The sequence below is a fragment of the Rattus norvegicus genome, chromosome 8 (genome assembly GCF_036323735.1).
Source record: "Rattus norvegicus strain BN/NHsdMcwi chromosome 8, GRCr8, whole genome shotgun sequence".
NCBI classification, from domain to species: domain Eukaryota; kingdom Metazoa; phylum Chordata; class Mammalia; order Rodentia; family Muridae; genus Rattus; species Rattus norvegicus.
In genome coordinates, this window is record NC_086026.1 from 68,595,194 (window position 1) to 68,623,184 (window position 27,991).

A 27,991-nucleotide genomic window follows, 5' to 3' on the forward strand; every position below is an offset into this window, starting at 1 on the left:
AGAGCCTGTGGCGCGCGGGTGTGACGTTCCGCGCGTGTACGTCAGCACGCGCCCAGCTGGGAGGAGGCGCGAGCCGAGAAAGGATCTCGTAGTCTCCAGTGCGGCAGTGTGTCCACATGGCGCTGTGGCGCGGCTCTGCGTGCGCCGGCTTCCTGGCGCTGGCCGTGGGCTGCGTGTTTCTGCTGGAGCCGGAGCTGCCGGGCACAGCGCTACGCTCGCTCTGGAGCTCGCTGAGGCTGGGGCCCGCGCCAGTGCCCCCGGGATCTCTGTCCCCAGAGAGCCGGCTGGCGGCCGCTTGGGATGCCCTCATCGTGCAGCCCGCCCGGCGCTGGCGCCGCGTGGCTGTGGGGTGAGTGCCTGCGGGGCCTGTCTGTGGCTCTGGGCCTCCCCGGGAAGTGGGCGCGCTCCGGGGTCCGCCCGGGACTCGGTGGTGTCCGGGTTGCCCTCTTGGCGGAAAGTGTCGGACGTGTGAGACGAACCTTTTTCGTCATCGCTGCAGGGATAGTCAGCATATTTACTCTCGACTCGCCCTGCTCTTCTCTTGTCGGTGTAAAACCAATCAGCTCTCATAGCCTCTTAAATACAACTCAACCTGTCAGTTGTATTTTTTGAGGTTTCTCCGTTGTCCTGTCTTTCAGCCCTTACTGCCAACTGTTCTCAGGTGGTCACGACGTTTGGGCTTTCCTATTTTTCTAGTACCCTTCCTAATGTACTTAAAGCTGAATGTTTCTGTCTCTAGCTGTTGACTTTATTTCTTTACGTCATCCAGTCTGAAGACAACTCTACAAAAACTACGCCTTTTCAAATTCAACATTTTTTTTGTTAAGGTTTCATTATCAGCTCTCTGCGCCTTTCGAGTTTAGCACGCCCTTCTCGAAACTATTTTCTTCCCCATACTAAGTGGTGGTTCATATTTTTAAGGCTCTCTCAAATCACAAATACTCCTTTCTTTGTGAAACTCACAGAAATGTAGTTATTTTTTTACACTAACCTCAGTCCCTCTTTCAGTTAGGCTTGATTTTCTTGTCAAGGACACCATGCATCAGCAAAATTTTTTGTGATGTTTTTCTTTAGGTTGGAGTTGGTTGGTTGGTTTTTTTGGTGGGTTGTTTTCGTTTGGTTTTTATGTTATTGTTGCTGTTTCTTTTTTTGAACTACAGCCTCCTTGGCTGGTCTGGAACATAAGGAGATCAAGAATGGCCTCAAGCTTAGATCTGCCTGCCCCTGCTTCATATGCTGGTGTTACATGCACAAGAGGCCTGTGCAAAAACACACCAGTCAGATATTCTTTTTTGTTCGAATGTTGTAGCTAGGTGGAGTAAAGCAAAGTTGACCTGAGTCAATGAAATAATCATATTTACCCAATATATTATGTTAGCTTATATTCAAACACAATACAAACCTATGCATTGTGTATCTCTTAACTCTTTAAAGTTCAGTCTCTTTGCCTACCTCATATCAGATTCTCCTCCTCTTTTCTTCCTTCTCTTCCTCCAACCCCCCTCTTCTTCGTGTATGTGTTTTTTCCATGCAGTACCTGTAAAGACCCCCCTCCTCCCTGGAACTGCAATTGTGGACAATTGTGAGGTGCTACAGGGGTGCTGGGATTCAAACCTGGGTCCTCTTCAGGAGGACCTGCTCTTAACCATAGCACCATTTCTCTAGCCTTCATTATCAAAGTCTTATTTTAAGATTTAGAATTTTTAAACTTTATTTGTGTGGGAGTGGGTGTGTTCACGTAAACGCAGGTCCCCTTGGAGGCCAGAAAAGAGTCTTGGATCCCCTAGAGCCAAGTTACATGTGGTTGTGAGTTACCCAAACTTGTGCTAGGAAATGAACTCTGTCCTCTGGAATAGCAGCCCCTGTTCTTAACTGCTGAGCCATCTCTAGCCCTTATTGTCTAATTTTGTTTCTTTTTCTTTTTTAATCTTAATTTTGTTTTATTTTAAAATTATTTTTATATACTTACTTTTCTTCTAGACAGAGTTTCTCTATGTAGTCCAGGCTCTCCTGGAACTCATGCTATAGACCAGGCTGGCCTCAAACTCAGAGATCCACCTGCTTCTGCCTCCCTAGTGCTGGGATTAAAGGCATGGCTTTATCGGGCTCTTGATCATCTTTCTTTGAGCTATGTCACATATGTGCTGGGCTCTGAGGGTGTATGTATGTATGGAGGAAGCCAGGTCTGTGCTGCTGGAAGCAGCTTGGGCTGCTAGAACAGAATAACTCGCACTAGTTGCTTAAAATGACAGACTTTCTGGTGACTGAGCCTGAGTCCCAAATCAAGGTGCCAGAGTGGTTTCTAAGGAAGCTGATTTCTGGGGATGCCTTTCTTCCTACCTTGCAGCTAGGCAGCTACAGGTGTTCTCACATGCCTTTTACTGTATAGTTCTCCAGAGTGATGTCTCCTCCTCTTATATGGACACTATTCCTGTTGGATTAGGGCCCACCCCCAACACCCATTTAACCTTAGTCGCTTCCTGAAAGACCCTAAAACCAAATACAGTCACGGAGGACTGGGGTTTGTCTCGGTTACTTTTCTGTTGCCATAACAAAGCTCTACAACCAAAGCAAGCTGTAGAAGAAAGCGTTTATGGGGGCTTACAGTTCCGGAGGATGAGTCCATGACCATCATGACAGGGAGCGTGGCAGCAGGCAGGCAGGTGCTGTAGCAGTAGGTGAGAGTTTATATCCTTATTCACAAGCCGGAGGAAAATAGCTACCTGGCAAGGGCATAGGCTTTCGAGACCTCAAAGCCCACCCCCAGTGGTGAACTTCTTACAACAAGGCCACACCTACCCTTCACAAACAGTTCCACCAACTGGGGACAAAACATTTAAACTTATGAACTGATAGGGAGCATTCTCATTCAGACCACAGGATTTCCATACAACAATTTGAGGTGAGGTAGGGGAGAGAAATTGTCCATAACAGTTGTGAAAAGTGCTGTCTGTGTTCAGCTGCCAATAAGAGCAAGGCACTCCAGCTATTCCAAAGAATTACTAATTCCTCCCAGGACGGGGTAGTAGAGAAAGCTCTAAGAAGATGTTCCATTTTCTGTTATATAATAATAAATCACCGCAAAATGGAGTAATTCAAAACAGCCATAGCTCATGATCTTTATTAGTCTGAGTTATGATTGGGTTCGTCTAAGCAGTTGTACCTTGGAGTTCTATATAATAGGATGGTGGCTGGGACTAGATTTATCATTAAGATCAGTCAAGGCTAGAACTTCCACTGAGGTCTTCCACCTACAGGAGCCATCTGCTAGTTGTTCCATTTCTCACAGCAGGGAGACTAGGCAAGGAGAATGTCCAAAGAGGAACAGACAGGTAGCTTACTGTTTTATGATTTAACCATAGGATCAGATTTCCCAGAGTCTAGTTTACCAGGTTTTAATGGGAGGGCACTCACTCCTCGGTGGAAGGAATATCAAAATTACATGATAACTAGACCATGTAGATGGGACATCTTGTTGAGACCACCATAGAAAATATAGTCCATAGTTAACTTGTAGAACTAGAGGGAACAAAAAGGTTTCTTCAGGTCAAGGCAAGAGACCAGATACATGTACTGAAGAACTGAGTATGGGAGGTTTACCGTCTGGCAAGAGTCCAGGGTAAAGAAACGATGCAGAGTCAGGTGTGGTGCACACCTGTGATTACAGCTCTGGGAGTTGAGGCAGGAGTGTAAATGTTGGTGGTTTTCCTCCTGGCCCCACGCTCCACAATAACGACTCTGAGACTCGTACTTATGAACAGCTTGGCCATAAGCTTTGGTTTGTCCTCCAACCAACACATAAATTAATATCCCATTCTAATCTTAAGTTCTACCACCTGGTTAGTTACCTGTCTTCAGCTCTCACGATTCTGTCCTCCATGTTCTTTGGCAAATACACCCACCTGGCTCCATCCCAAAAGCCCTTTCTCCCTACCAATGTCCCACCTTCTAGTCTACCCTTTTTACTGACAATACATGTTATTCTCTCTTCACTGGAAGATTGTACGACTGAGGCCATCGTGGACTACATTAGCAAGATATAGAGAAAGAGATTGCTGAGAAGGGGATCTCCGAAGGTCTTTTTTTTTTTTTTTTTTTTTTTTTCCGGAGCTGGGGACTGAACCCAGGGCCTTGGGTTGCCTAGCAAGCGCTCTACCACTGAGCTAAATCCCCAACCCCAATCCGAAGGTCTTTTGATTCAAAGTAATGGCAAAGAGCTGTGAAGGTTTATAAACAGGCAAATGCCACTAGGTTTCTTGTTGAGAATTTCTGATGGGAATGGAAAGTAGCTCTTTGAGCAGCCATTTTAACCTGTTTTAACTGCTTAGCACCTTTTGAAGTGTAAAGGCATTGGGGATGTGGGGGGAGCAAATGTACCAGAATTTAATTTTGGAGTGGGAATGGATTATAGTTTGACACACTGATAAATTTCTCACTCAAAACACAAAATTTAGTGTAATCAGTAAGGCAAGCTGTGTCTGGACACCATGGCCCTGGTAAAGAGGACATTGTAGGGCTCCAGTAAAGGGAGGAAAGAACCCAAACCATTGTCAGTGGAACTGGAGGGTAAGTTGGCAGTTAAGGGAAGCAGGCCCTCCATACGAGGAGGAGCAACTTCATGAGGCAGATGGTTCCAAGTATTACCAGCACCACAGATGATTAAATATCTCAGAAATACTGCTTCCCCATGCTCACACAGCCATGGATGTTAGAAGTACAGTGTAAGACTGGTCTTTGCCACCTCTGCATTCATGGTCACACCCAGTGACATAGTAAGGGACAGAGGAGCAGATGGTGAAGGCAGATAAGCTAGACTTGAGTGGATGGGACTACATGTTCTTGTGGATTTCAGATGAAATGGCTTCTGAGAATGAGGCTGGAGTTAGAACTGGGCTGCATGTTTTAAGATGTCAGTACTTAAGTGGAACATGCCTTGACTTGCTAGGAGTGTAACTCCTCCCTGCTTCTGAGGTGGGGCCTGGTCCCTACTGCTTATAGGATAAAATGAAGCCCTTCACGTTCACTCCGAATCTGTCTGCTCTGAGCTCTGCTCCCATCCTCCGAATTCTCCACTCTAGATCACCATTCATGTTGTGTCCTAAGACATGATTCTTTCACCCACAGCTTTGCATTATGTGCCCCTACTCGGAATTTAATATCAGATAAATCTAGCTCTGAATTAAGTTGCTCCGTTCTGAAACATGAATCTCTACTGTAGCTTTTCTCAGCTGGAGCAGTGATGACTGGTTACTAATTACTGATCTCGATTGTTTCTAACTTTGTGTTCCTTATCTGAAGAACCTTCCTAACTCAGAAAGAGACACCGTCCAGGCCAGAGCTTCCCCCACCCTTAATTCTTTTCAGCTAGATAGCTTGTAGTTATGGTTAGTCCTTGTAATGTGTGAGGAAGAGAGAGTGTTAATGGTAAAAGGAACCTTAGGAAACATTTCACAAGAGGATGCAAGGGGGTGAGTGGTGAGAAAGTGTCCTCATCTTTGAGGTGCTTCAGGTTAGGAGGAAGAACTCTGCTTCCACCTGAGTCTCTGCAAACAGACCAGGAAGCTCGGGCTTCCAGTGCATTTCCGACCTCCTTAGGAAGACGTTTGGCATCTTTGACCTGTTTGGTCCCTGATTGTTCATGTGTGTTTTCTCCATATTATGTATTACACAGCCATTTACACGTTTTGAAATTCTACTCCCCTATCAAGTGAGCATGATTTGTACTCTGTTAGCTTCTTTCCTTCCATTTCCTCTTCGCCATGAAACTTAAGCAGTGGGCTTGTTGATGTTGATGTTGCTGTTAGGTTCAGAGGAAGAGTCCCTCACTGATGACAGGATGTGACAAGTACACATGGTATCTTCCCATAAGTAGATGGCACTAACATTTCTTCTGTAAGTTTTAGGGGTGTGTCTGTGTGTCTGTGTGTCTGTGTGTATACGTGTACCAACACATCCAGTGTCTTTTCATTCTGAAACAAGGTCTTGCTAAGTTGATGAGACTTTATAACTTCATACCACCAAGCAGGTGATGCTGTACTTGTTTCTCACCAGCCCTTTGGAGTGCACAGACTGGTTCTGTGAACGCCTGTCCAGTATGGAGTCACTACAAAGCCACACAAGCATGCCCAAATCTTCAAAGCCACACTCAGTTCCAAGATGCAACTTCAGCTCGGAGTGTTCAGTAGTCAGCTCATTCTGACCAATGTCCTTTCTTGTTTTCGGAGGGAAAATGTCTTTTGACAAGAACTTTATTTTGTTTCTTAATGTATTAACTCTTTACTGTAAGTTAACTTGTATCATTACTTTTTTCTAGACAAGGAAACTAAGATTCAGAAATTAAAGTGACTTGCATGCAAACAGCATAACTCTACCAGCATCTTTTCATAAATTAATTTTTGTTACTTTGATATTGTTATTCTGAGTGCCAAGCCTTCTTAATTTGTAACTGGCAATAAAAGTTTGCTGGACTCTTGAAAGGAGTTCAGATAAAATTATGTAGTTCAGTTAAAATTATTCTTTAGCTACATGATGTTTGCTTTATTGCTCTGGTATCAAACTAACGACACAGCTATTTGCTGTGTGAACGCAGTTCTTCCAAGCTGGTCTGTAGCTAAAACCGAAGTTGGTAGCTACCCCTGTATTTTCAGCTCCCTTTCATCTTTCCTGTTCCTCCAGAGTCAATGCCTGTGTGGATGTGGTCATCTCTGGCGTGAAGCTCCTGCAGGCACTCGGCCTAAGTCCTGGGAGTGGAAGAGACCATGCTGTTCTACACTCAAGAAGTGATCTGGAAGAAGCCTTTGTCCACTTCATGGGGAAGGGAGCTGCTGCTGAACGCTTCTTCAGTGATAGAGAGACCTTTCATGACATTGCCCAGGCTGCATCTGAGTTCCCAGGAGCCCAGGTCTGTCCCACTCAGCAGTGATAAAGCTATGTTGAGAGTGCAGTGGGTGGGTGGGTGGAGAAGAGCCATTTTACAGGGTTCTTAGAAGTAGCTTTCTCTTCCAGTGTAGGGTGAGATAGTGATCCAATTCTATGGGGCTTGTCCTTTTTGTAAAATTTTGTGTTGGGCTGTCATTAATTTTACTATTTTTACTTAGATTTCTATTCTGGGTCACCCTATTGGTCACCCTCCCAGAACCCCCTCACCTTTTGTTACGAGACTAAAGGTCGGAAGCATGGTTTAAGTATCTATTAACAGTAATTTGTTTGGTTTGGTTTAGTTTGGTTTTGGTTTTATTTTTGAGACAGAGTTTCTCTGTATAATAGCTCTGGCTGTCCTAGAGCTTGCTTTGTAGACCAGGCTGGCCTCAAACTCACAGAGATCCATCTGCCTCTGCTTGGCCAACATGCCAGGCTGTTTGCAGTAATCTTAATATGGCTGAGTCCTACCTAAGTTAGAGAAAAAAGGTAAACCCACAGAGATCTAGATCTAAAGCCCTGTGGGAAAGGGAGCTGGGAGTGTCTTCACCTCTGTTTTGTTTGTCCAGATCAGGGTGTTTCAAGGGGTAGAGGTTACTGACTGTTTAGAGTGGGTAATGCTCTGTAAGAAAGGCTGTCCTATGTGCTATACAGTTGTTAGCAGTCTTTTGCTTTGGGTCACCTAGTGCAAGGCTCTGTTCCCCACTTGTGATGGCCAAAACATCTCCCTCTCCTGTGTTTCCTATGGGGAAGAGGAGGGCAGCAAAATCATCCTGGTTGCAATCTCTTGCATAGAAGAACGGCGGGGGTCAGGGGGGGAATGGGGAGCTGCTAAAGAAATTCTGTTGCTGCTCTAAGTTCCTGTTCAGTCTGTAGAAACATAGAGTTTACCTTTCAAGCAAGTTTCTTGGTTTAACACTATTAGGTTGAAAACCTTGTTTTGAGAGCCACTTGTTTATAGAGCAAAACATAGTAGAGACAGAGGAACTTCAGTGGTTCCTAGCTCACCTGTAATTATAAACAAAATCCTGGATCCTGCATGGTAGACCCACAGCATGTGGTAGAAAGGTCAGTACTAGAGTTGGAGATACAACCTTAGCTCTCCCATCTCACCAGCATGCATGTCCTCACCTGGGGATGAGGTCTGGTTCCAATTTCTCTTATCTCAGCACTGTTAGACCCCAGGTAATTCCTCCTCTTTATGTAGGACCTTCCTTTTATACAAAAGAAAGGTCTTACATAACTTAGAGCCTGTAGTTGTAGCTAGTGTAAAAGGAATGAAGAATTCTCACTAGCTCATATAAAAGACACACAAACCGGTATTTTATTTACAAGCTGTAAGCCTAGATTGAACTGGTTTTGGAGCTATGCTAACTTACACCCTAGCCATATATCCCTTGTTACTAGCTGTTTCTCCTGGCCACGTGCTCACAGTTCCTCTCCTCTCATGGGGGCTTCCTCCTCTCTGTCTCCTTTCTTTACCTGCAAACCACTTCCCCCCCGCAACCAGGTAACTGAAATCCGGATTACTTCTACCTACCTCCCAATCACAGACTTTAGCCAGTTAACTTGGGGAGCAAGGTTACACAGCATATTTGTATGTGAGGATCTTGGGGCACGGGGGCAACCAGATCTTGGGGGCCAGTATTTAGCATCTGAGTACATAGCACCAGACCAGCCCCTACAAACTAGGAAGTTGTTAGTACATTTTTAATTGGTCACAGCCACAGGCAAACCTTGGTGACCACTTTTTTTTTTTTTTTTTTTGGATGACTTTTGAGAGCTAAATCTCTTTTGTCTTTTGAAATAGTCAGCTTGACCATTAGAAATGGGCCAGATATTAGCCAGTCAAGTTTCTAAAGGGGACAGTAATTTGTCATCCTGACAGCTAAGCTTAGTAGCAAGACTCCTCTCAGGAGAGGACCTTAGTTGTGGTATAGTAAGTCTACCAGTCTGTATGAGCTTGGTATTTAAATGTTTGCTTTGTGTGTCTTCTGCTTTGATGAGGGGGTGGGGGGAGTCCTACAGAAAATTAATTTTGCTTTTTTGGTGGTCCAAATTTTTCTAAACATTGTAAAACTGTTTTGCTCAGTTTCTACTGATGCCTCAGTTTGATACTGTTTTATATTACCGTCATTTGTAAGACTGGTTGCCAGACAACCAACAGATAAACCATCCTATGAAAACCAAGTGTCCATTTTGTACACATCCTAACATTTTCCCCAGATTTCATAGTAAAATCCTGTATCCATTCTAGTTAAGAAAAACAATAAATCTGACATGTAGGCCAAATGTAAGCTACATATCACAGAAAGCTCTAAATTTTTATGAAGAAAGCTAACCCTGTCCTGTCTAAACAAGAGATTGATTGGCCCAGAGCGTGGGATGAGAGTGGCAGCCAGCATCTAGAATAAGTTGTTCAGTCTTTGCATGGGTTAAGGATGGTGTCTTAGGGTTTTACTGCTGTGAGCAGACAGCATGACCAAGGCAAGTCTTGTAAAGGACAACATTTAATTGGGGCTGGCTTACAGGTTCAGAGGTTCAGTTCATTACCATCAAGACAAGGGCATGGCAGCATCCAGGCAGGCATGGTGCAGGAGGAGCTGAGAGTTCTACATCTTCATCTGAAGGCTGCAAGCAGAATACTGACTTCCAGACAGCTAGGTTAAGGGTCTTAAAGCCCACACTCACAGTGACACACCTACTCCAACAAGGCCACACCTTCTAATAGTGCCCCTCCCTCCACTCCCTGAGCTGAGCATAGACAGAGAGACAGACAGAAAGGTGGAGTGTTGCTCAGGGGAGCTTCTCAGGCTTCTTAGCTTCAGAATAGAGCAGCAACTGGACTGGCTGTTGCTCGGGTTTCCAAGGCACCCAGATCCATGCTTAGCAACATGAGTACCAGATGGAATTGTCTGCCTTCTAGATGAGAGCTGCAGCACGGGGAGAGCAGCAGTTGCCCTATGTGAAGGTCTTTGTCCTCGAGTGTTTACTCCCAGGGTATTTCCAAAGACATCAGTGTGTTGAGTTCATCCTTTCTCAAAACTCAGCAACAAACATTTATGTAGGCATATTCTAAGAACAAAGTGATCACTCCCTGAGGAGCTGTTTGTGCCTCAGATGTTTATCACCCAAGAGTTGGAGATGTATTAGAGGCTGCTCAGGTTAGATGGGAAGAGATCTATAATTCTGTCTCGGGAAAACCATTTTGGAGGCTAAGATGTCAATGGGGAAAGGGAGCAGGGACAGTGTCATACACTGTTGGAAAGGATTCAGAGCCATACCTAATACAGAAGGGGAGGTGTCCTAGTCAAAGGCCCAGAGAACAGAAGAAGGCTCACTTGGAGAGGTGCAAGCAAGGGTGAAAGGTCAGGACATGGCAGAGTATAGATGGGAGAGAAAGCGTGGACTGAAAGCAGAAAGGCTCTAAACACCCTCTTACACCCTCATGAACGGTGTCAGTGTCAGCCCTCTGTAATGCTAGTCACACCTGTATCCATTTCAGACACTGTCACTTTTTGTCCTTTATTACACATCCTCCTTCAGATCGTTCCTTGTTGTAAATCTCACATGGATTTAACAATGAGAAACAGAGGCAGCATAGCAACGTGCTTTGCAGTCCATTCCTAAAGTGAGTAACAGATGTGTAGAATACAAAGAGATGATGAGATTCATTATTGCTAATGCACACCTTTTGTTGCTAAGGTAATTTGTAAACTGAAAAATCTAAAAGTAAAGTTTGTACTTTATGCAATTATTTACACTTACCGTAGAAGCTGAAATTAAGCTGGATTGTTGGAGAAACTAATATCATTTAATTAAATGCTTATAGCTGGAATTTATGCATGTATATTGGAATCAAACAAAATAAAGGTTACCTGTATTCTGGACATTGAGTTAAATAAAATACGTATTTTTAAAGTTATATTATAAGTTGATTATGATTACTGTAATCAGGTATGTTGATTCGTGCCTGTAATCTCAGCACTTTAGGATGCAATGCAGGAGGATTTCTATGAATTTATTTGTTTCCTTACTCTGTGTGTGTGTGTGTGTGTGTGTGTGTGTGTGTGTGTGTATGGATGTATGTGAGTACACTGTCATTGTCATCAGACACACCAGAAGAGGGCATTGAGCCCCATTACAGATGGTTGTAAGCCACCATGTGGGTGCTGGGAATCGAACTCAGGACCTGTGGAAGAGCAGTCAGTGCTTTTAACCACTGAGCCATCTCTCCAGCCCTGCTATGAGTTTCAAGCCAACCTAAGTTACATAGCAAAACCCTGTGTCAACCACTTCCCTATTCCCAAACCCCACAAAAATAAGTTACACTTTAGAGCCCAGAAGGATGATGCATGCTCCTGATCCCAGCACTCAACAGGCAGAGGAATAAACAAATTAAACAATAGAAAATACCTAGTTGCATTTTAGGACTGGGGATACAGCTAAAAGCACTCCCCTAGCATTCCCAGGGCCTAGGTTCAAACCCCAACCCCTAGAAGAGAATGTGTTCATGTATGGAATGGTATGGAGGAGGAGAATGGCATAGTCATCTGCTCTTTTAAGGAATCATAATGTGTGGTCGAGCCATACTTTTTGTGGGTTTTGTTATCTGTTTTAGCTACCTAGACGCTCAGGGCCAAATTTTATCTAATTCAGACAATCATACTAATTTTCATATTTATTCTCTCCACCTTTCCTAATTATTCCTTGTGTTTCTGGGTTCTTTTGGTTTTGCTCTGAGATGAGATCTCTATGTAGCTCTGGCAGTCCTGGAGTTTGCTTTGTAAAAAAGGCTCACCTTGAACTCATATAAATAAGCCTGCTTCTGCTTCCTGAGTGCTTGGATTAAAGGTTTGGACCACCAAGCCTGGTTTTATTTCTGTTTTGCCAGGCTGCACATCTGCCTCACTGCTGGGGTGCCCTGAGTGCTGCCAGCTTGCCGCTCAGGAGAGGCAGAATGAAATCCATAATGGGGGGTGGGGGGACGTCCTCAGCCTGTGTTTTCTGGGGGTAGGAAACAGCAGTCTGGGATATTTGCTGCAGTTCCTGGTCTCCTGTGTACCAGGGCGCTACCAGCCTATCAATGGGAGTTGGGAACAGGGTCCTTGGTCCACACTTCCACTAAAGGCGCCCACTTGCCAGGCAGAAAGGGGAAGGACAGGGGTGGAACCTGTTTAGATTCTAAATGAGTGCTGAGAATATGGAGAGAAGAGAGAAGGCGTTCTCCAGATTTAGGTGAAGCTCTTTACAAAGAAGGCCTGAAACCACACCCTCCCCCTCACATCCCCCATGACGAAAAGACAGACCTTGCTTGTTCAAACTGCTTTATTTGATGGCAGATGTGAATGCATGCATACACCTCTGGGTGAAGGGATTAAATACATTTTGCTGGAAGGAATGGCCAGGAAGGGAAGCTCATTGGCTGAATGCTTGGGGCCTAGCTAGGTACCTCATTAGCATAGAGAACTCTAGGTTTTTATGCTACATGACTGATTGCCCTGGTCCTCCTTGGAGTGTGGTGGTTCCAGAGCAGGTAGACATGGGCAGGGAGTGATTCCACTCCTGTCCTCACTTCCGAGCTCCCTCAGCCTTACCAGTTCTTCTGTCTGGTAGCATGGTCCACTTGCTCCACAGTTTTTTTTAACCTCATTTGTGCCCTTTGTTGTCAAGTCTCCTCAAAACATTTTGACGGAGCTAGCCTGGTGGTAGACACCTGTGATCTCTGCCCATGGGAAGCAGAGACAGGAGGATCATAAGTTCAGGGCCATCCTCAGCTACATAGTGAGCTTGAGGCCAGTCTGAGCTACATGAAACTCTGTCTCAAAAAGCCAGGAAAAAAGAAAAATCAAAATGTGTTAGTGGGAGGCTTCAGATGGCTCAGAGGTCAGAGCACTGACACCTCTTTCTGAGGACCAGGGTTTAGTTCCCAGCACCGTATGGGGGCTCACAGTTCCAGGGGATCTAGTGCCCTCTTCTGGCTTCCTCAAGTACTGCAAACATGGGATGCACAGACATACACAGGCAAGACACCCATAAACAAAATAAAAATAAATCTCAAGAAAAGGAAAAAACGTTGGGGTAGAAATGGGCTATGTTTTAACCTTAGAAATGATTAAACTCAGGTCATACACTTATTCCAATGCCAGTAACCTTGTACTGTCTTACAGCACTATGTAGGAGGAAATGCCGCTTTAATTGGACAGAAGTTTGCTGCCAACCCAGACTTAAAGGTAAGTCTCATTTTCAAATTAAAACATTGTGTTAACATTTTAACACAATTTTAACGTGTTAATATTAAAACACAAATTTAACTTGTGTTTTCTTAATGTTAAGAGCAAGAGTAGGTCTTGGTTCCTTAATCAGTCTGTGGGTCACCTGGGCGTCTGTTCAGAAGGCAGTGTTGTGTTGGAATGGTAGCAGTAACTAATGCTTTGGGTGTTTACCAAGTAGACCGATCCTTCAGTCCTGTAAGGCTATCATTCGCTGCCGCTGGGGCTGCCTTTGCTTTCTACACAAGAAAATGAAGACCTAGAGACATTCACACTCATACAGTCCCGAGCTCAGATTCCATAGGCAGCTTGCCAGAGCTGCAACTCAAACACTACACTTTGGAGTGACTACCTGCCTATACTGTTCTCTCAGGAATTCAGCTTAACTTGCCCAATATGGACTGTTTCCAAGAACTACCAAAATTAAGAACTAGATTCTACAAAGGTGGTGATAAGAAACACATACATAGTTCTTACTTAGTCGGGCATTGTTTGAAGTGTTTTACACACACACACACACACACACACACACACACACACACACACACACACACAGTCATTTGATCCTCACACTGCCTGCAAGGGAAGTCCTCCTTTTATTATCCCCCTTGGACATAGAAAAGTGAGGTGCACAGAAGTCTAAACAGCTCAAGGTTACATTGCCTAGTGTTACCTAGACCTATGATTTGAATCCATGTAAGTCTAGCTTTAGAACTGTACTCTGTTTCTTAGTAGTCCTGGAGAGTCTAGGAAAGGCCAAGTCAGTGCAATGGTGGGAGTGAAGTCAGGTGGCAGAAGAGAGAGTGCCTTTAACAAGGACATTTGTGGGGACTAGGGATCTAGCTCCTTGGTGCAGTGCTTACCCAGCATATGCAAAGCCATGGTGTGACCTTTTAGCACTGCAAAAAGTCAGTCTCTGTCTGTCTGTCCGTCCCCCACCCCCGTGTGTGTGTGTGTGTGTGTGTGTGTGTGTGTGTGTGTGTGTGTGTACGCACGTTTGTGTATGTGCATCAAATGTACATGTGCAACCAGGGCTCTTAGCCACTGAGCCATCTCCAGCACGTTCCTCTTTTAAAAAATGTTCGTTTGCCTTTTCTTAAACACGGATGTTCGTTTAAACAATCACTCAATTATTCATTCATTTATTTTTTGTAGTAGGGCTTCTCTGTAGCCCTGACTGTCCTGGAACTTACTCTGTAGACCAGGCTTGAACTCAAAGATCTACTACCTCTGCCTCCTGAGTGTTGGGATTAAGGCATGCACTGCCATGCCTGGGGCTGCTGCTGCTGCTGCTGCTTCTCCTTTTTAATATGTTATTGGGCCATTGCATGCAGGAGAAGCACATGTTACTAACCTACACCACCAGCCTCATTTTATGTTAAACCAACTTTGCATCCCTGGGATAAACTATGCGTTTATTATTACTTTTTTGTAAGTTGGATTCCATTTACTGAAATTTTGTTTAAAATGTTTACATCAGTTTCTGTGGGAAGATAGTGATTTCTGTTTTTTTCTTGCAGTGTCTTATTTTGCTATGAGTATACTAATGGCATTGTGTAGTAGAATTAATTGAGATATATTTCCTCCTCCTTGCATGTCTGCGTATTTGGCTTCGTTTTTTGGGTGGGTTTTTAATCCTTGCACAGGGCATGCACATGTAACTCCTGCCATGACTCTCTTCTGGAAGTCAGAGAATGAGTCCTCAGAGTTGGGTATCTCCTCCTACCACGTGGGTCCTGGGGATCAAATTAGACTGTCAGGCTGGGCAACAAGTGCCCTAACCGCTGTGCCATCTGCCTGCCTCGTTTCAAGTTTCTAAAAAGAATCTATATAAATTTTGGTATTTATTATACCGTCCCAAATATTTATAGATTTGACCATGTTCTGGGCCTTGGGTTTTCAATATGGGAAGGTTGTTGTTATTAGGTTCAGAAGTTTGTGTTATCTCTTTGATTTTTTTTTTTTACTTTTTTTTTCTCTTTTTCTTTTTAATTTTTTATTAGATATATTTCTTTACTTACATTTCAAATGCTATTCCCCTTCCTGGTTTCCTGTCCATAAGCCCCCATTCTCCCCCTTCCCCCTCCCCCATACAGGTATTCTCCCTATACATCCCCCTTATTGCCCTCCCATATTCCCCTGCACTGGGGGTCTAACCTTGGCAGGACCAAGGGCTTCCCCTTCCCCTGGTGCCCTAACAAGGCTATTCTCTGCTACATATGCAGTTGGAGCCCTGGGTCAGTCCAATCTCTTTGATTTCTTAAGGTGCACCCTTTAATAGAAGTGTGCTGGTTGATTCCTAAATACTTGAGAGCTTTCTACATGTCATTCTTTAACTAATTTCTATTTTTGTCCCATTCTGTTGGCATTCCTGGTGACTTGCCCAGCAGGATAAATTTCTTTCTCCATCTTGCTACTTATTGCTACTGTTGGGTAAGCCAGGTTTCCTTTTTTATATACATGGTCCTTTGGTGAGTGGCCATTGGAACAATGCAAAGGACGATAAGATATTCTTTTCTGGGTTGTTCTGTCTATGTCTAAGATTTTAGGAACAAGTAGAGCTATCCTGCCAGTTCCTGTCTTGGTCTATTTCCTCTTCAGTCAGCTTTGAATAACATCTACTATTAACTCTGGTGTTAATGCTCAATTCTTAAAATTGCATAGAGCCAGGGTCATCTCTAACTGTTCTCCAACCTTTGCCCAGTCAGTGTATTAGTGTGGTATATATCTTTTTCCATCCTTGTGTTTATAGCCTATTTGCATATTCATGTTTAATATGGTTTTTGTAGATATTATATAGTGGGACTTGCTTTTTTATTCAGTTTCATAATCTTTGCCTTTAGGTGGATATGGTGGTTTGAATGAAATGACCCCTATAGGTTCATGAATGCAAGTGCTTACTTACTAGGGAATGGAACTATTTGGGAAAGACTAGGAGGTGTGGCCTTGTAGGAACAATAGTGGCCTTGTTGGAGGAGGCGTGTCACTGGGAGTAGGCTTTGAGGTTTTTTGTTTTTTTTTTTTTGTTCTTTTTTTCGGAGCTGGGGACCGAACCCAGGGCCTTGCGCTTCCTAGGCAAGCGCTCTACCACTGAGCTAAATCCCCAACCCCAGGCTTTGAGGTTTTAAAAAGCCCACACTAGGCCCAGTCTCTCTGCCTCTGCTGCCTTTGGATCAGGATGTAAAGCTTTCAGCTACTGCTCTAGCACCTTGGAGGAGGAGGAAGAGGAGAACAACAACTAAGTCTAAAACTATAAGCCCCCAGTTAAATGCTTGCTTTTGTAAGAGTTGCTTTGGTCATGGTGTCTCCTCACAGCAATAGAATAGTGACTGAGACAGTGAGGTATATAGGTCATCTGCATTTAATGCTATTGGCATATTGAGTTAGATTTAAATTGGACATCTTGCCATTTGTTTCTGTTTGCCCTACTTTTAAATCTTCTTGTTTTATATTTGTTCCACTTAATTTTACCTTCTTTGACTCACTGACTATGATTTTTAGTTTTGCTATTTCAGCAGTTTCTTTCTTTCCTTTTTTTTTAAAGTAATTTCAGGGAGACAAGATTTTAATTTACTTATTTATTTTTATAATAAGTACACTGTAGTTTTCTTCAGACACACAAGAAGAAGGTATCTGATCTCATTACAGATGGTTGTGAGCCACCACGTGGTTGCTGGAATTTGAACTCAGTCAGTACTCTTAACCACTGAGCCATCTCTCCAGCCCTTCAGCAGTTTCTTTAAGGTTTATATTGAACTTTTTTTTTCCTAGTGTGTATGGGTGTTTTGCTTGCATGTACGTCTCTACATCGCATATACGCAGTGCCCATAGAAGTGAGAAGGGGGCATCATTTCTCCTGGAACTGGAGTTGCAGATGGTTGATAGCTGCCATGTGGGTGCTGAGAATTGGACCCAGGTCCTCTGGAAGAGCAGACAGTGCTTCTAACCACCCTGTCATCTCTCCAGCCTTAGACTGACTATCTTTAGTTTATCACAGTTGTGTGATAAATAGGGAGACAAATGTCTGTTCACAGCACAGAGGGCACCACCACAGACCAAAGTAAGGAATTCACTCAAATCTAGCATGCAGAACCAATGAGTTTAATTAGTGTTGATTTTAAGAGTATGAAAGAGGAATTAATTATAGTAACATGGAGGTGATAAAAGGAAGCGCGCGCACACACACACACACACACACACACACACACACACACACACACACACAGACACCTCATCTTTCTCCTGGTGAATATTAACTGCCTCTTGGAGAGGGGGAGAACAGAACATTGTGAGTTTGGGGCCTTATGACTCTCTCTTCCCAATGAGGCCTTTAATGGGCACAGTATTTGTTTAGGTGATCACAGCTGCTTAGAATTCAAGGGGACGATGACAATGTATCCCTGGAAAACAGCATTTCACAGTTTATTACAACCAAGACTTAGAAATAGTGAGACTAGAACTGCAGATTCCTGGGAAGAAACTGACACAAGATTACCCTCAGAAACCTTTACAGGAGGTGGGCTGGAAGCAGAGAGCAGATGCATTAGGAAGAGAGCTTGCATCTCATGATAGGGAATGCAGGGGACTGAGAGAGCCTTCTGGAAGAAGAATAGCCAGTGCTCTTAATCACTGAGCCCTCTCTCCAGCCCCAAGTGGCACACCCATTCTCCAACATACGTCCTCTAAGAACTTTCAAATGTTGAAAACCTCCTCTCTTTTTTTTTTTTAAAGATTTATTCATTTATTATATATAAGTACACTGTAGCTGTCTTCAGACACACCAGAAGAGGGCATCAGATCCCATCACAGATGGTTGTGAGCCATCATGTGGTTGCTGGGAATTGAACTCAGGACCTCTGGAAGAGTAGTCAGGTGCTCTTAACTGCTGAGCCATCTCTCCAGCCCAAAAACCTCCTCTCTTAATGCTACATTCTGTAGACCGACTGCCAAAGGATTTTAAATATACTAGATTTTAATAATTACCTCCTTTTAAAAATGAGTTTTTCCATATTTTGTAGAATATGTAAATATATTTTGTTTCGAGATAGGATCTCACTGTGTAGCCTGGGCTGTCCTAGAACTCATTATGTAGACCAGGCTCATCTTCCCCAATGAGGCCTTTAATGGTACAGATTCCCCTGCCTCTGAAATGTTAGTATTAAAGGCATGCACTACCATGCCCAGTTTATATATTTTTATATATTAATTTTGTGTTTGTGTGTCAGTGTACATGTGCCGGAGCATGCACAGTGATACTTAGGAAGATCAGGGGACAGACAAGTTGTGGGAGCCATGTCTCTCTTTCTACCACACCTCTGGCATCAGGTTCAGGTTATCAGGCTTGGTGGCAAGTGCTTTTACCTGCAGAACCATCTCAGGATTTACTGATACTGCCTTACCTGTTTTACACACGTTATAAGTCTTCCACTGTGCTGTTCGTGTCTTTCCTTACCGTTATCTTTTAAGCAGCTATGTCTCTAGAGTTCCCATTTTCCTTGTTCTTTGTTCATGTTCTCAGTCCATGTTTCCACCTCCTCTTGTGCTGTTCCCCCGAAGGACTTCCTTTTATTAATAGCATTTCCTTTGATGCAGGTCTGCTAGTGAGTCGTAACTTTTTCCAGATTTTGAGCATCTGGAAGCCTTTTTGTGGTGAGATGTGTTTGTAGGCTCATTTGTGCTTTATATGGAGTGTTGTCCTCTGCCTTGGAATTGTCACTTCCTAGATTTGACCTGTTCTGTTGTTGTTTTAGGCATGTGGTTCCCACTATCTCAGAAGTGAAAGTCCAGGCAAGAATTAGGGGAAGGAAGTAAAATGGCAGGACCAAGAATTCTCAGAACTGACAGGAATTCATATCAGAGTGGAGAGCAGAGAGCGAGGCGTACTTCCACACAGAAGCTAGCGAGTCTGTATAAAACAGCATAAACTAAAGCGCTCATTTGTCAGTGAAGACGGCTGTGAGGTGACTGAGTGGGGTGTGTTGATCTGAACTAAAGTTAATGGTTTCTAGGGGTTTTTTTCAAAATGCTCTGACGTTTTGAGTCTGTTAGTTTGGTCTTAAGGGGTGTGACAGAACCTTCACTGGACTGTGGTTCAGCCAGGATAGGAAGGGGCTTCTAGAGATAACAGCCAGGAGGAATCCAGGTTCGGACTGAAGACAAAGGGTTTGGAAAAGCTGCAGAGCATGCTCCCCAAGCTTGAAAGGCTGTGAGGTTATATAACAGTCCAGCATAGTGAGAGTGTGCAGTCTCAGATTAACTCACTGACCAGTGACATTGGGTAGAAGGAAGTGGTCCTCTTTCCCTATACTGTAAAAATTCTGAACAAGTCTTTTTATTTGGCAGCTTTGAGCAAACACTCCCATGTCTTTTTGCCTACACAGAATACAAGGGAGTTTTTAAAAAGACTGTATGGGAGCTTCACATAGTATACATTCTTGCCATCCCAGCCACCCAGGAGGCTGAGGCAGGCAGATGATGAGTTTGAGGCCAGCCTAGACTACACAGCTAGCCTACCATCTCAGGAAAAGAAATAAATATGCCTACCCTGCCCCTGATATTAGAGTGTGTGTCTTTGTGTGTGTCTGTGTGCCTGCCTTGACTGTCATATAATAAAATACTATAAACAGTGTTAAAACAATAAATTACTTTCTCAACGTTTTGGAGGCTGAAGGTCCAAAAAGAAAGTTTCATGGAGATGTTAAGGGCACTTTTGTTGACTTATGGGTGACTAACTGTGTTCCATCGTCTAAGACCTTATTTAATCATTGTCCCCATAAAGGCTCTAGTTCAAAACAGTGTCACACCATGGTTAGGCCTTTAGTGTCTAACCTTGAGGGAGACACATTCACTCTGTGAGTGTAGGCTACAGAAATTGCATGGATACTGAACAACTAGGACTTTGTCTTTCTGCAAAACTAGGTACATTGTAGTCCTACTCTAGAGACCTATGTCTGGTGATGAAGAGCTCCTGTGCTACAAACTCCAAATCAAGAGATTCACCTGGATTCTGATAGCTTGCTAAACTAAATAAGACTGGCTCAAACACACCTTGCTGGTTACTGCCTGGATTCTGTGAGTTCAGAACTGATCTCCTGGGAGACTGACTTGATGTTACTTATTGTTTCTAGGTTCTTCTTTGTGGTCCAATTGGCCCAAAGCTACATGAACTTCTTGATGACAATGTGTTTGTTCCGCCAGAGTCACTGCAGGAAGAGGATGAGTTCCACCTTATTTTAGAGTACCTGGCAGGTAAGGAAGATGAGGATGTGAGCGGAGGAGTCCTGAGTCCTGGTGGGAGGATGGGTAGAGATGTGTAGTGCACAGTGTGATTGCCAGAAGTCCTTGTCCATTAGCGGGCTCCTGTTTGGGTTCACATTCCAAAGATTTTCCATCGCACTGGTCTAAGGAGCTGACGGGAGGCATTGTCTCCGTGGGGGGTGCTGACGGGAGGCATTGTCTCCGTGGGGGGTGCTGACGGGAGGCATTGTCTCCGTGTGGGGAGCTGACGGGAGGCATTGTCTCCGTGGGGGGTGCTGACGGGAGGCATTGTCTCCGTGGGGGGTGCTGACGGGAGGCATTGTCTCCGTGTGGGGAGCTGACGGGAGGCATTGTCTCCGTGTGGGGAGCTGACGGGAGGCATTGTCTCCGTGGGGGGTGCTGACGGGAGGCATTGTCTCCGTGGGGGGTGCTGACGGGAGGCATTGTCTCCGTGGGGGGTGCTGACGGGAGGCATTGTCTCCGTGGGGGGTGCTGACGGGAGGCATTGTCTCCGTGGGGGGTGCTGACGGGAGGCATTGTCTCCGTGGGGGGTGCTGACGGGAGGCATTGTCTCCGTGGGGGGTGCTGACGGGAGGCATTGTCTCCGTGGGGGGTGCTGACGGGAGGCATTGTCTCCGTGGGGGGTGCTGACGGGAGGCATTGTCTCCGTGGGGGGTGCTGACGGGAGGCATTGTCTCCGTGGGGGGTGCTGACCGGAGGCATTGTCTCCGTGGGGGGTGCTGACGGGAGGCATTGTCTCCGTGTGGGGAGCTGACGGGAGGCATTGTCTCCGTGTGGGGAGCTGACGGGAGGCATTGTCTCCGTGTGGGGTGCTGACGGGAGGCATTGTCTCCGTGGGGGGTGCTGACGGGAGGCATTGTCTCCGTGGGGGGTGCTGACGGGAGGCATTGTCTCCGTGGGGGGTGCTGACGGGGAGGCATTGTCTCCGTGGGGGGTGCTGACCGGAGGCATTGTCTCCGTGGGGGGTGCTGACGGGAGGCATTGTCTCCGTGGGGGGTGCTGACGGGAGGCATTGTCTCCGTGGGGGGTGCTGACGGGAGGCATTGTCTCCGTGTGGGGTGCTGACGGGAGGCATTGTCTGTCTCCGTGGGGGGAGCTGACGGGAGGCATTGTCTCCGTGGGGGGTGCTGACGGGAGGCATTGTCTCCGTGGGGGGTGCTGACGGGAGGCATTGTCTCCGTGGGGGGAGCTGACGGGAGGCATTGTCTCCGTGGGGGGAGCTGACGGGAGGCATTGTCTCCGTGGGGGGTGCTGACGGGAGGCATTGTCTCCGTGGGGGGTGCTGACGGGAGGCATTGTCTCCGTGGGGGGAGCTGACGGGAGGCATTGTCTCCGTGTGGGGAGCTGACGGGAGGCATTGTCTCCGTGGGGGGTGCTGACGGGAGGCATTGTCTCCGTGGGGGGTGACAGGTATAACAGCATTAAAGATAGGGCTTCCATCTGCAGAAAGCACTGGTCCGAAACCAGGGAAAGAGGCTGCAGGAGAGAGCCGTCATGGTTAAAAGTGAAGATGTTATAATAAAGTTTCCCTTTATTACCAAGAGCTAAGAAAGGCAACAAATGTTTGCTCAGCTCTCTTGAATTCTGTCTGGGACTTTTCAGGCCCAGCCTTCCAGGCTGCTTAAGATTGGTGCCAGGCCTCTGGCAAGCGTTCATGGGAGCACTTCCCTTTTTCCTGGAGGTAAAACGTAGCATTATGTATGTTTGTTTCTCTTACATAATATCCCAGTGTTACTGAATCCAAAGTAACCAATCTCAGTGGATTTTACAAGAATGGAGGTCTGATTCCTGACCAGTCTTTAATACCTGTGCTTTTCGCTTATATCGTTTCCTGCACTCAAGAACTCTTTAGTTTCCGAGTCAACATGTCATTCGTGTTAAAGGACCTGGCATCCACACAGCAGTGGGTGTCCTTAAAGCAGTACTTAATGCTCTTCAGTGAGTCACTTCCAAGTCAGTGACCCTCACCTAGAGTCATGTGGATACAATATATGCTTCTTGAAAAGTACCCCTGTCACCAAGAACACAGAAGGGATTAGTTGTTTCCAAGTTCTCTCTGATACATACTAGAAACATCTGGGGACTTGTGGAGGGCAGATACAAAATTTGAAGCAGAATGTTTTAGTAAGAATGGACATTTCAGGGGTTGGGGATTTAGCTCAGTGGTAGAGCGCTTGCCTAGGAAGCGCAAGGCCCTGGGTTCGGTCCCCAGCTCCGAAAAAAAGAACCAAAAAAAAAAAGAATGGACATTTCATAATATACAGGCTTTGAGTTACTGAGTTCAGTTTTCCCAAATAGGAAGTAGGTTTAACACTTTTTACCATAGTAAACAGTGAGGATGAACCTGGGAGTGGGTTTAAAGCTTGTGAACTGCTGTAGGACCACTGCCTGGAAGTCCTGAATAGCTGAGGTGTGTGTCTGGGGCCTGTTCCTGCCACTTCTGTAGGCACCCAAGCCTGCCTGCGTGCTTTGTAGTTAATTTCTCATGGTGGCTTGGAGGTTGAGAGTGCCCTGTGTCAGAGTTCTGACTCTTGTGGTAGGGAGGGAGCCCATTCAGCCTTCTTGAAAACAGCTTCTGTCCTTGGCTTGATAAGCTTCGCTTTTGGATGCCTAGTTCTTTTCTTGAACAAAACAGCAGGCCTTTTGCTAACCTGTGAAGCTCCACTGCCACAGGCTCCAGGAAGAGACAGTCTGAGGGGTAGCCCTCAGGGCAACCTCAGCTGAAGCACTACGTGGCTTCTCTGTAGCTTAGATTGGTAAATTTCAAGGGCATCTGTCAACTTTTTCTTTTCATTTTCTTCTCTCTCACCAGAGCACCCCAGAAAAGCTTACTTTCCGCTTTAGTCTGGGAATTAAGTGAGTCACCACAGAAGTTTCACTGGGTTGATAAATTGAGAAAAGAAATGAATACAGGGTTTTGTGAGGAAAGGCACATCAGCTGTTATCACAGGCTGAGACCCATCATCTCGGCCGCTCCATCAGTCCCGTGTCTTGTGGAAATCGCAGCTCTGCATTCTCTCTCGCCCGCCTTGCAGAAGCGTGTTTACTCTCCCCTTCCACTCCCTGAAGAAGTCTGCTGCTCTGGAGACCCGTGTGGTTCTCTTCCCTAGGCTAAGCTGGGTAGTGCTTCCTAGCATTGGCCTCTAGGAAGTGTGTTTTTACCCTGTGCAGTCATGATTGCAGAAGTGCGGGATTGTTTTGTCCTCGTAGTCATTTAGGTCATCTGTCTGTTTTCTTATTCCCTTGTTCTTTGTTCCTTCATTCTTGTGGCTGTGTGGCAGATGCATCGGGAAGCAGTGGGATGTGTTGAGGGAAGCACAGGCCTGCCCTCAGCTCAGTGGCTACCTGATAGGTCAGTGCAGATCTGTGCCAGGTCCTACAGTAGGGCACATTAGTGGCCCTGCCAAGGAAGTAACAGTGCCATCATAGGGGTGGGGTAGGAGAAGACAAATTTAGGAGAGGCAGTAGCACTTTAACTTGTCAGGACAGTCACCACTCCACAGCAGTTCTGCGCAGAAGTGATTGGAACAGCTAATAGCCTTAGATCCACGAGCTCAGAGATCTCCAGGGGCAGCAGGAGGAGGCGGGGTCAGCTAAGGCTCAGGTTTTCAGCCTATTTAACTTCCAACTCTGAAAAGTACTCAGGGCGTTGCTCTCGGGAGGGCAGCCTGGCCTATCTGTTGGGTGTGCTGGTATGGAGGAGTCATGCACTCTGTTCTCATGACCCATGCTTGAGTTCAGCAGACAGCAGGGCTTTCTTGGAACTTAAGAGAAGCTAATGACGTTAACAGACAAGGCTCAACCTATGTTTTTGTTTCTTTATTAGAGTTGGGTTTAGGTTTTTATCTACTGCGGTCCTGCCCTGGATGCAGCACCCTGCTGACCTTGCACCACTGTAGGGGTCTGCCTGTCCACAGACCAGCCCGCTCAGAGCCAAAGGTCCTCTGAGGCACCAGCAAGTTCCTGCAGTTGGGAGACTGAAAGCCTCTTCCTTTTCTTCCTATTGTGTTGACTGGGCTTTTCTAGGGGAGGAGTGGGGCCCGTTTAAAGCTCCCCAGGCCAACCGGTTCATCTTCTCTCACGACCTCTCCAACGGGGCCATGAATATGCTGGAGGTGTTTGTGTCTAGCCTGGAGGAGTTCCAGCCTGACCTGGTGGTCCTTTCTGGATTGCACATGATGGAGGGACAAAGCAAGGAGCTCCAGAGGAAGAGGCTCTTGGAGGTAATAGCTCTGCTACGGACTTACAGGTCTCAGCTGGTGTTTTCCTTCAGGCTCCTGCCATTGAGCCTCGAGCTTATGCTGCCTTGTCTTAGGCTCTGCTACATCTAGGTAGCAGCAGTGGAGCAATTGAGGATATCTTGCCTCAGCTTCTGTGTCCTGTGTTTAACTCAGCGTGGCTGCAAGCTGCAGGGTTTGCAGCTCTGTTTTGTGTTTTCTGTACCATCTCACTTCACACCGGCTACACCGTGCTTCTGTAGATCTCTATACATTGGGGCCAACTGCTCAATTTAAGTCCCAGGGATAGGAGACAACATGAACATACAAGGGTAGTTCTGTGTCCTCTGATTCTATAACTCTGGTAGCTCCCTACAGAGTAGAGTTTTTCTATTGGGACAATCAGCTATTGGCCACAGAGGTGGGGACACACACTGCTTCTAATTCATGAGGATGCAAAGGGTGTTTTGAGCACATCTGAGCTGCTTGCTTCCTCCTGCCTGCCTTCTATCCTAATGACACTGCTGTCCTCCTTATAGGTTGTGACCTCCATCTCTGACATCCCCACTGGTATTCCAGTTCACCTAGAGCTGGCCAGTATGACCAACAGGGAGCTCATGAGCAGTATTGTGCATCAGGTAACCACATGGGCCATTCACAGGCTGCCTCTGGTCCTGGGAGCCTCAGAAAGAAGTTGTTTTCTCCTATAAGCCCAGGTGTTTGGGCTCTGACAGGTCTACTGACTGACGTGGGTGATGTGTAACCCAGATCTGAGGACAGGGGAGCCAGAATGGACATTAAGGATAATGTCTCGGGGGTTGGGGATTTAGCTCAGTGGTAGAGCGTTTGCCTAGGAAGCGCAAGGCCCTGGGTTCAGTCCCCAGCTCCGAAAAAAAGAACCAAAAAAAAAAAAAAAAAAAAAAGGATAATGTCTCCTACTGGGTTAGGACTGTGGCAGTGCAGCCGATAGGCCTGAGCCATGTTTTTTCCTTTGGAGTGAGGATGTTAAAGTGAAGAGTGTTGTTTTCTGTTTTGTTTTGGTTTTTTGCTTGTTTGTTTGTTTGTTTGTTTGTTTGTTTTTTTCAAATTTCAGAGACAAAAACTGAAAGCCTAACCCAGCTGCTTTCAATTAAACACGAGTGTCAGGCAAGTGTGGCTTCCTAGTGCTAGGTATCTTATATCATCTCCCTTTAGGAGCATCCGGATAAGTCCCAGTGAGCCAGGCCTAAGCACAGGCTATCACAGCTGGCTGGCTTGTCAGCTTGACTACTCATTAGCTCTATGAGCTCAGTAATACATGACCCTCACCCAGAAAGTGCAAAAAGATGGAGGGCGAGTGTGCTCTCGGAACCTTCTCAGTTTCATGTGACGCTCCAGTGTTATTGCATGGGTAAGAAAAATGGATGTGTATAAGGCCTGCAGGATCCCTACTGACACCCTTGAACCCTCTGCAGAGGGAAGAGCTCCACTGTGTGTCGTCTTCTGCCCCTTTATAGTGACATTTAACAAGAGCAGGTCTGGAGGGTGTTGAGCAACTCTGCAATTTCCCAGGTAGTCATGAAGGTGGAGACAGTTGGGGATTTAATACCTGAAACTAGTTTCAGAGACGCCTGCCTGACCTCTAGTCATTGGCTGTATCCTAATGCACAAGGAGCGAAGCTGTGTCCACCCAAAAAAGACCTGTCATTATTTCTGTTAGCAGGTCTTTCCCGCAGTGGCTTCTCTTGGGCTGAATGAACAGGAGCTGCTGTTTCTCAGCCAGTCAGCATCTGGACCCCATGCTTCTCTCTCCTCTTGGGATGGCGTTCCTGATGTGGGCATGGTCAGTGATATCCTCTTCTGGATCTTGAAAGAACATGGAAGGAGCAAAAGCAGATCGTCAGATCTCACCAGGATCCATTTCCACACGCTGGTCTACCACATTCTGGCAACTGTGGACGGACACTGGGCCAACCAGCTCGCAGCTGTAGCTGCAGGAGCTCGTGTAGCTGGGACACAAGCCTGTGCCACGGAAACCATAGACACCAACCGAGTATCTCTGAGAGCACCTCAGGAGTTTATGACATCCCGTTTGGAGCCCGGCTCCAGGATTGTATTAAACCCAAATAAGCCAGTGGTGGAGTGGCACAGGGAGGGGGTCACTTTCCACTTCACACCCGTGTTGGTGTGTAAAGACCCTGTTCGAACTGTAGGCCTTGGTGATGCCATTTCTGCTGAAGGCCTCTTCTATTCAGAAGCATACCCTGATTAGGAATGCTGTAGACAGTTATATGAGGAATGAAAGCCACCCATCTTAAGAATTCCAGGACGAACATAGCTTGGGAAATAGGCTTGTGGGTGTCAGAACAGTTCCTAGATCTAATTGGAAGGCAGCCAAAGAAATCACAGCAGATTAAACTGCACAGATACATTCCAGCCTGTTGGCAGCATAAAATCACTTCAGGTATAATCGAAACGTAGCTATCTACTAACGAGACTGGATTTTTGTTTTTTGTGTGTGCTACAAAGGTTAAGAACACCTCCCTGGGGGATTGGGGTTTAGCTCAGTGGTAGAGCGATTGCCTAGCAAGGGTAAGGCCCTGGGTTCGGTCCTCAGCTAAAAAAAAAAAAAAGAACACCTCTCTGAATCCCCAGTTGATGTACCATGACTCTGGAGAGTCTCCTCCGGCCGCAGAAAGCACTTCCCTCCTTGCCCTCTAGAGAAGGCAGTCCTCCCCCACAAGACTGACCACTCGTGAAACCTGCTGAAGGCAGTCATGACACCTTATGCTCCTGGCAGAATCAGCTTGTCCATTCAGTGTTAGAGTGACAATATTTGACATGTGTACCTTCTCAGCCTCCTGTTCTCAGACATAGGTCAGAGCCGCAAGAGAGGACAAAACAGTCCTGTGCTTTATGGGCTAGGATTGGAGATTCTTGGGAGAGCCTTGAGCCACCTAATCATTCTGCACCTGCTTGGGAGCATCATGCCTTCCTGCCTCAGCTTCAGAGATTGGGGCTGACTGAGAAAAGGCCCTATGGCTTGTTCTCAGCCTCAGTGCCGAGCCTGGAAATGCTTTCTGCAGCAGGAGACTGGTTCTCGTTTCTTCTGAGCCTTGAAGAGATGTGTCTTACAACTGGAAAGTGCTTCAGTATAGAACACATCATGTGTTTTGTGTTTTTGTTTTGACACATCCATTAGTTTGACCTCTTAAGAGCCCCAGGATCATGAATAAATGTGTCGTGTTGTATATTTATTTTTTTAATAAATCAAGATTTCTGTGTGCTTTTAAAAATATTAAAACAATTTACATTTCCAGGATCTTA

General features: G+C 45.8%; 1 protein-coding gene across 2 annotated transcripts; it reads left to right on the plus strand.

Moving 5' to 3' along the window:
- Window positions 1–27,986, plus strand: Adpgk (ADP-dependent glucokinase). 2 transcript variants are annotated; one of them, XM_006243170.5, is made up of 7 exons: window positions 1–349; window positions 6,676–6,901; window positions 13,089–13,151; window positions 20,318–20,438; window positions 24,495–24,691; window positions 25,225–25,323; window positions 26,388–27,986. In XM_006243170.5, exons 1-7 carry the CDS (start codon window positions 117–119, stop codon window positions 26,934–26,936), a joined length of 1,488 nt encoding a protein of 495 aa, XP_006243232.1. In that variant the 5' UTR covers window positions 1–116; the 3' UTR covers window positions 26,937–27,986. The 2 variants fall into 2 exon arrangements, with proteins under 2 accessions (XP_006243232.1, NP_001094193.1); NM_001100723.1 differs by having other exon boundaries at window positions 79–349; window positions 26,385–27,986.
- Window positions 27,987–27,991: the final 5 nt, after the last annotated feature.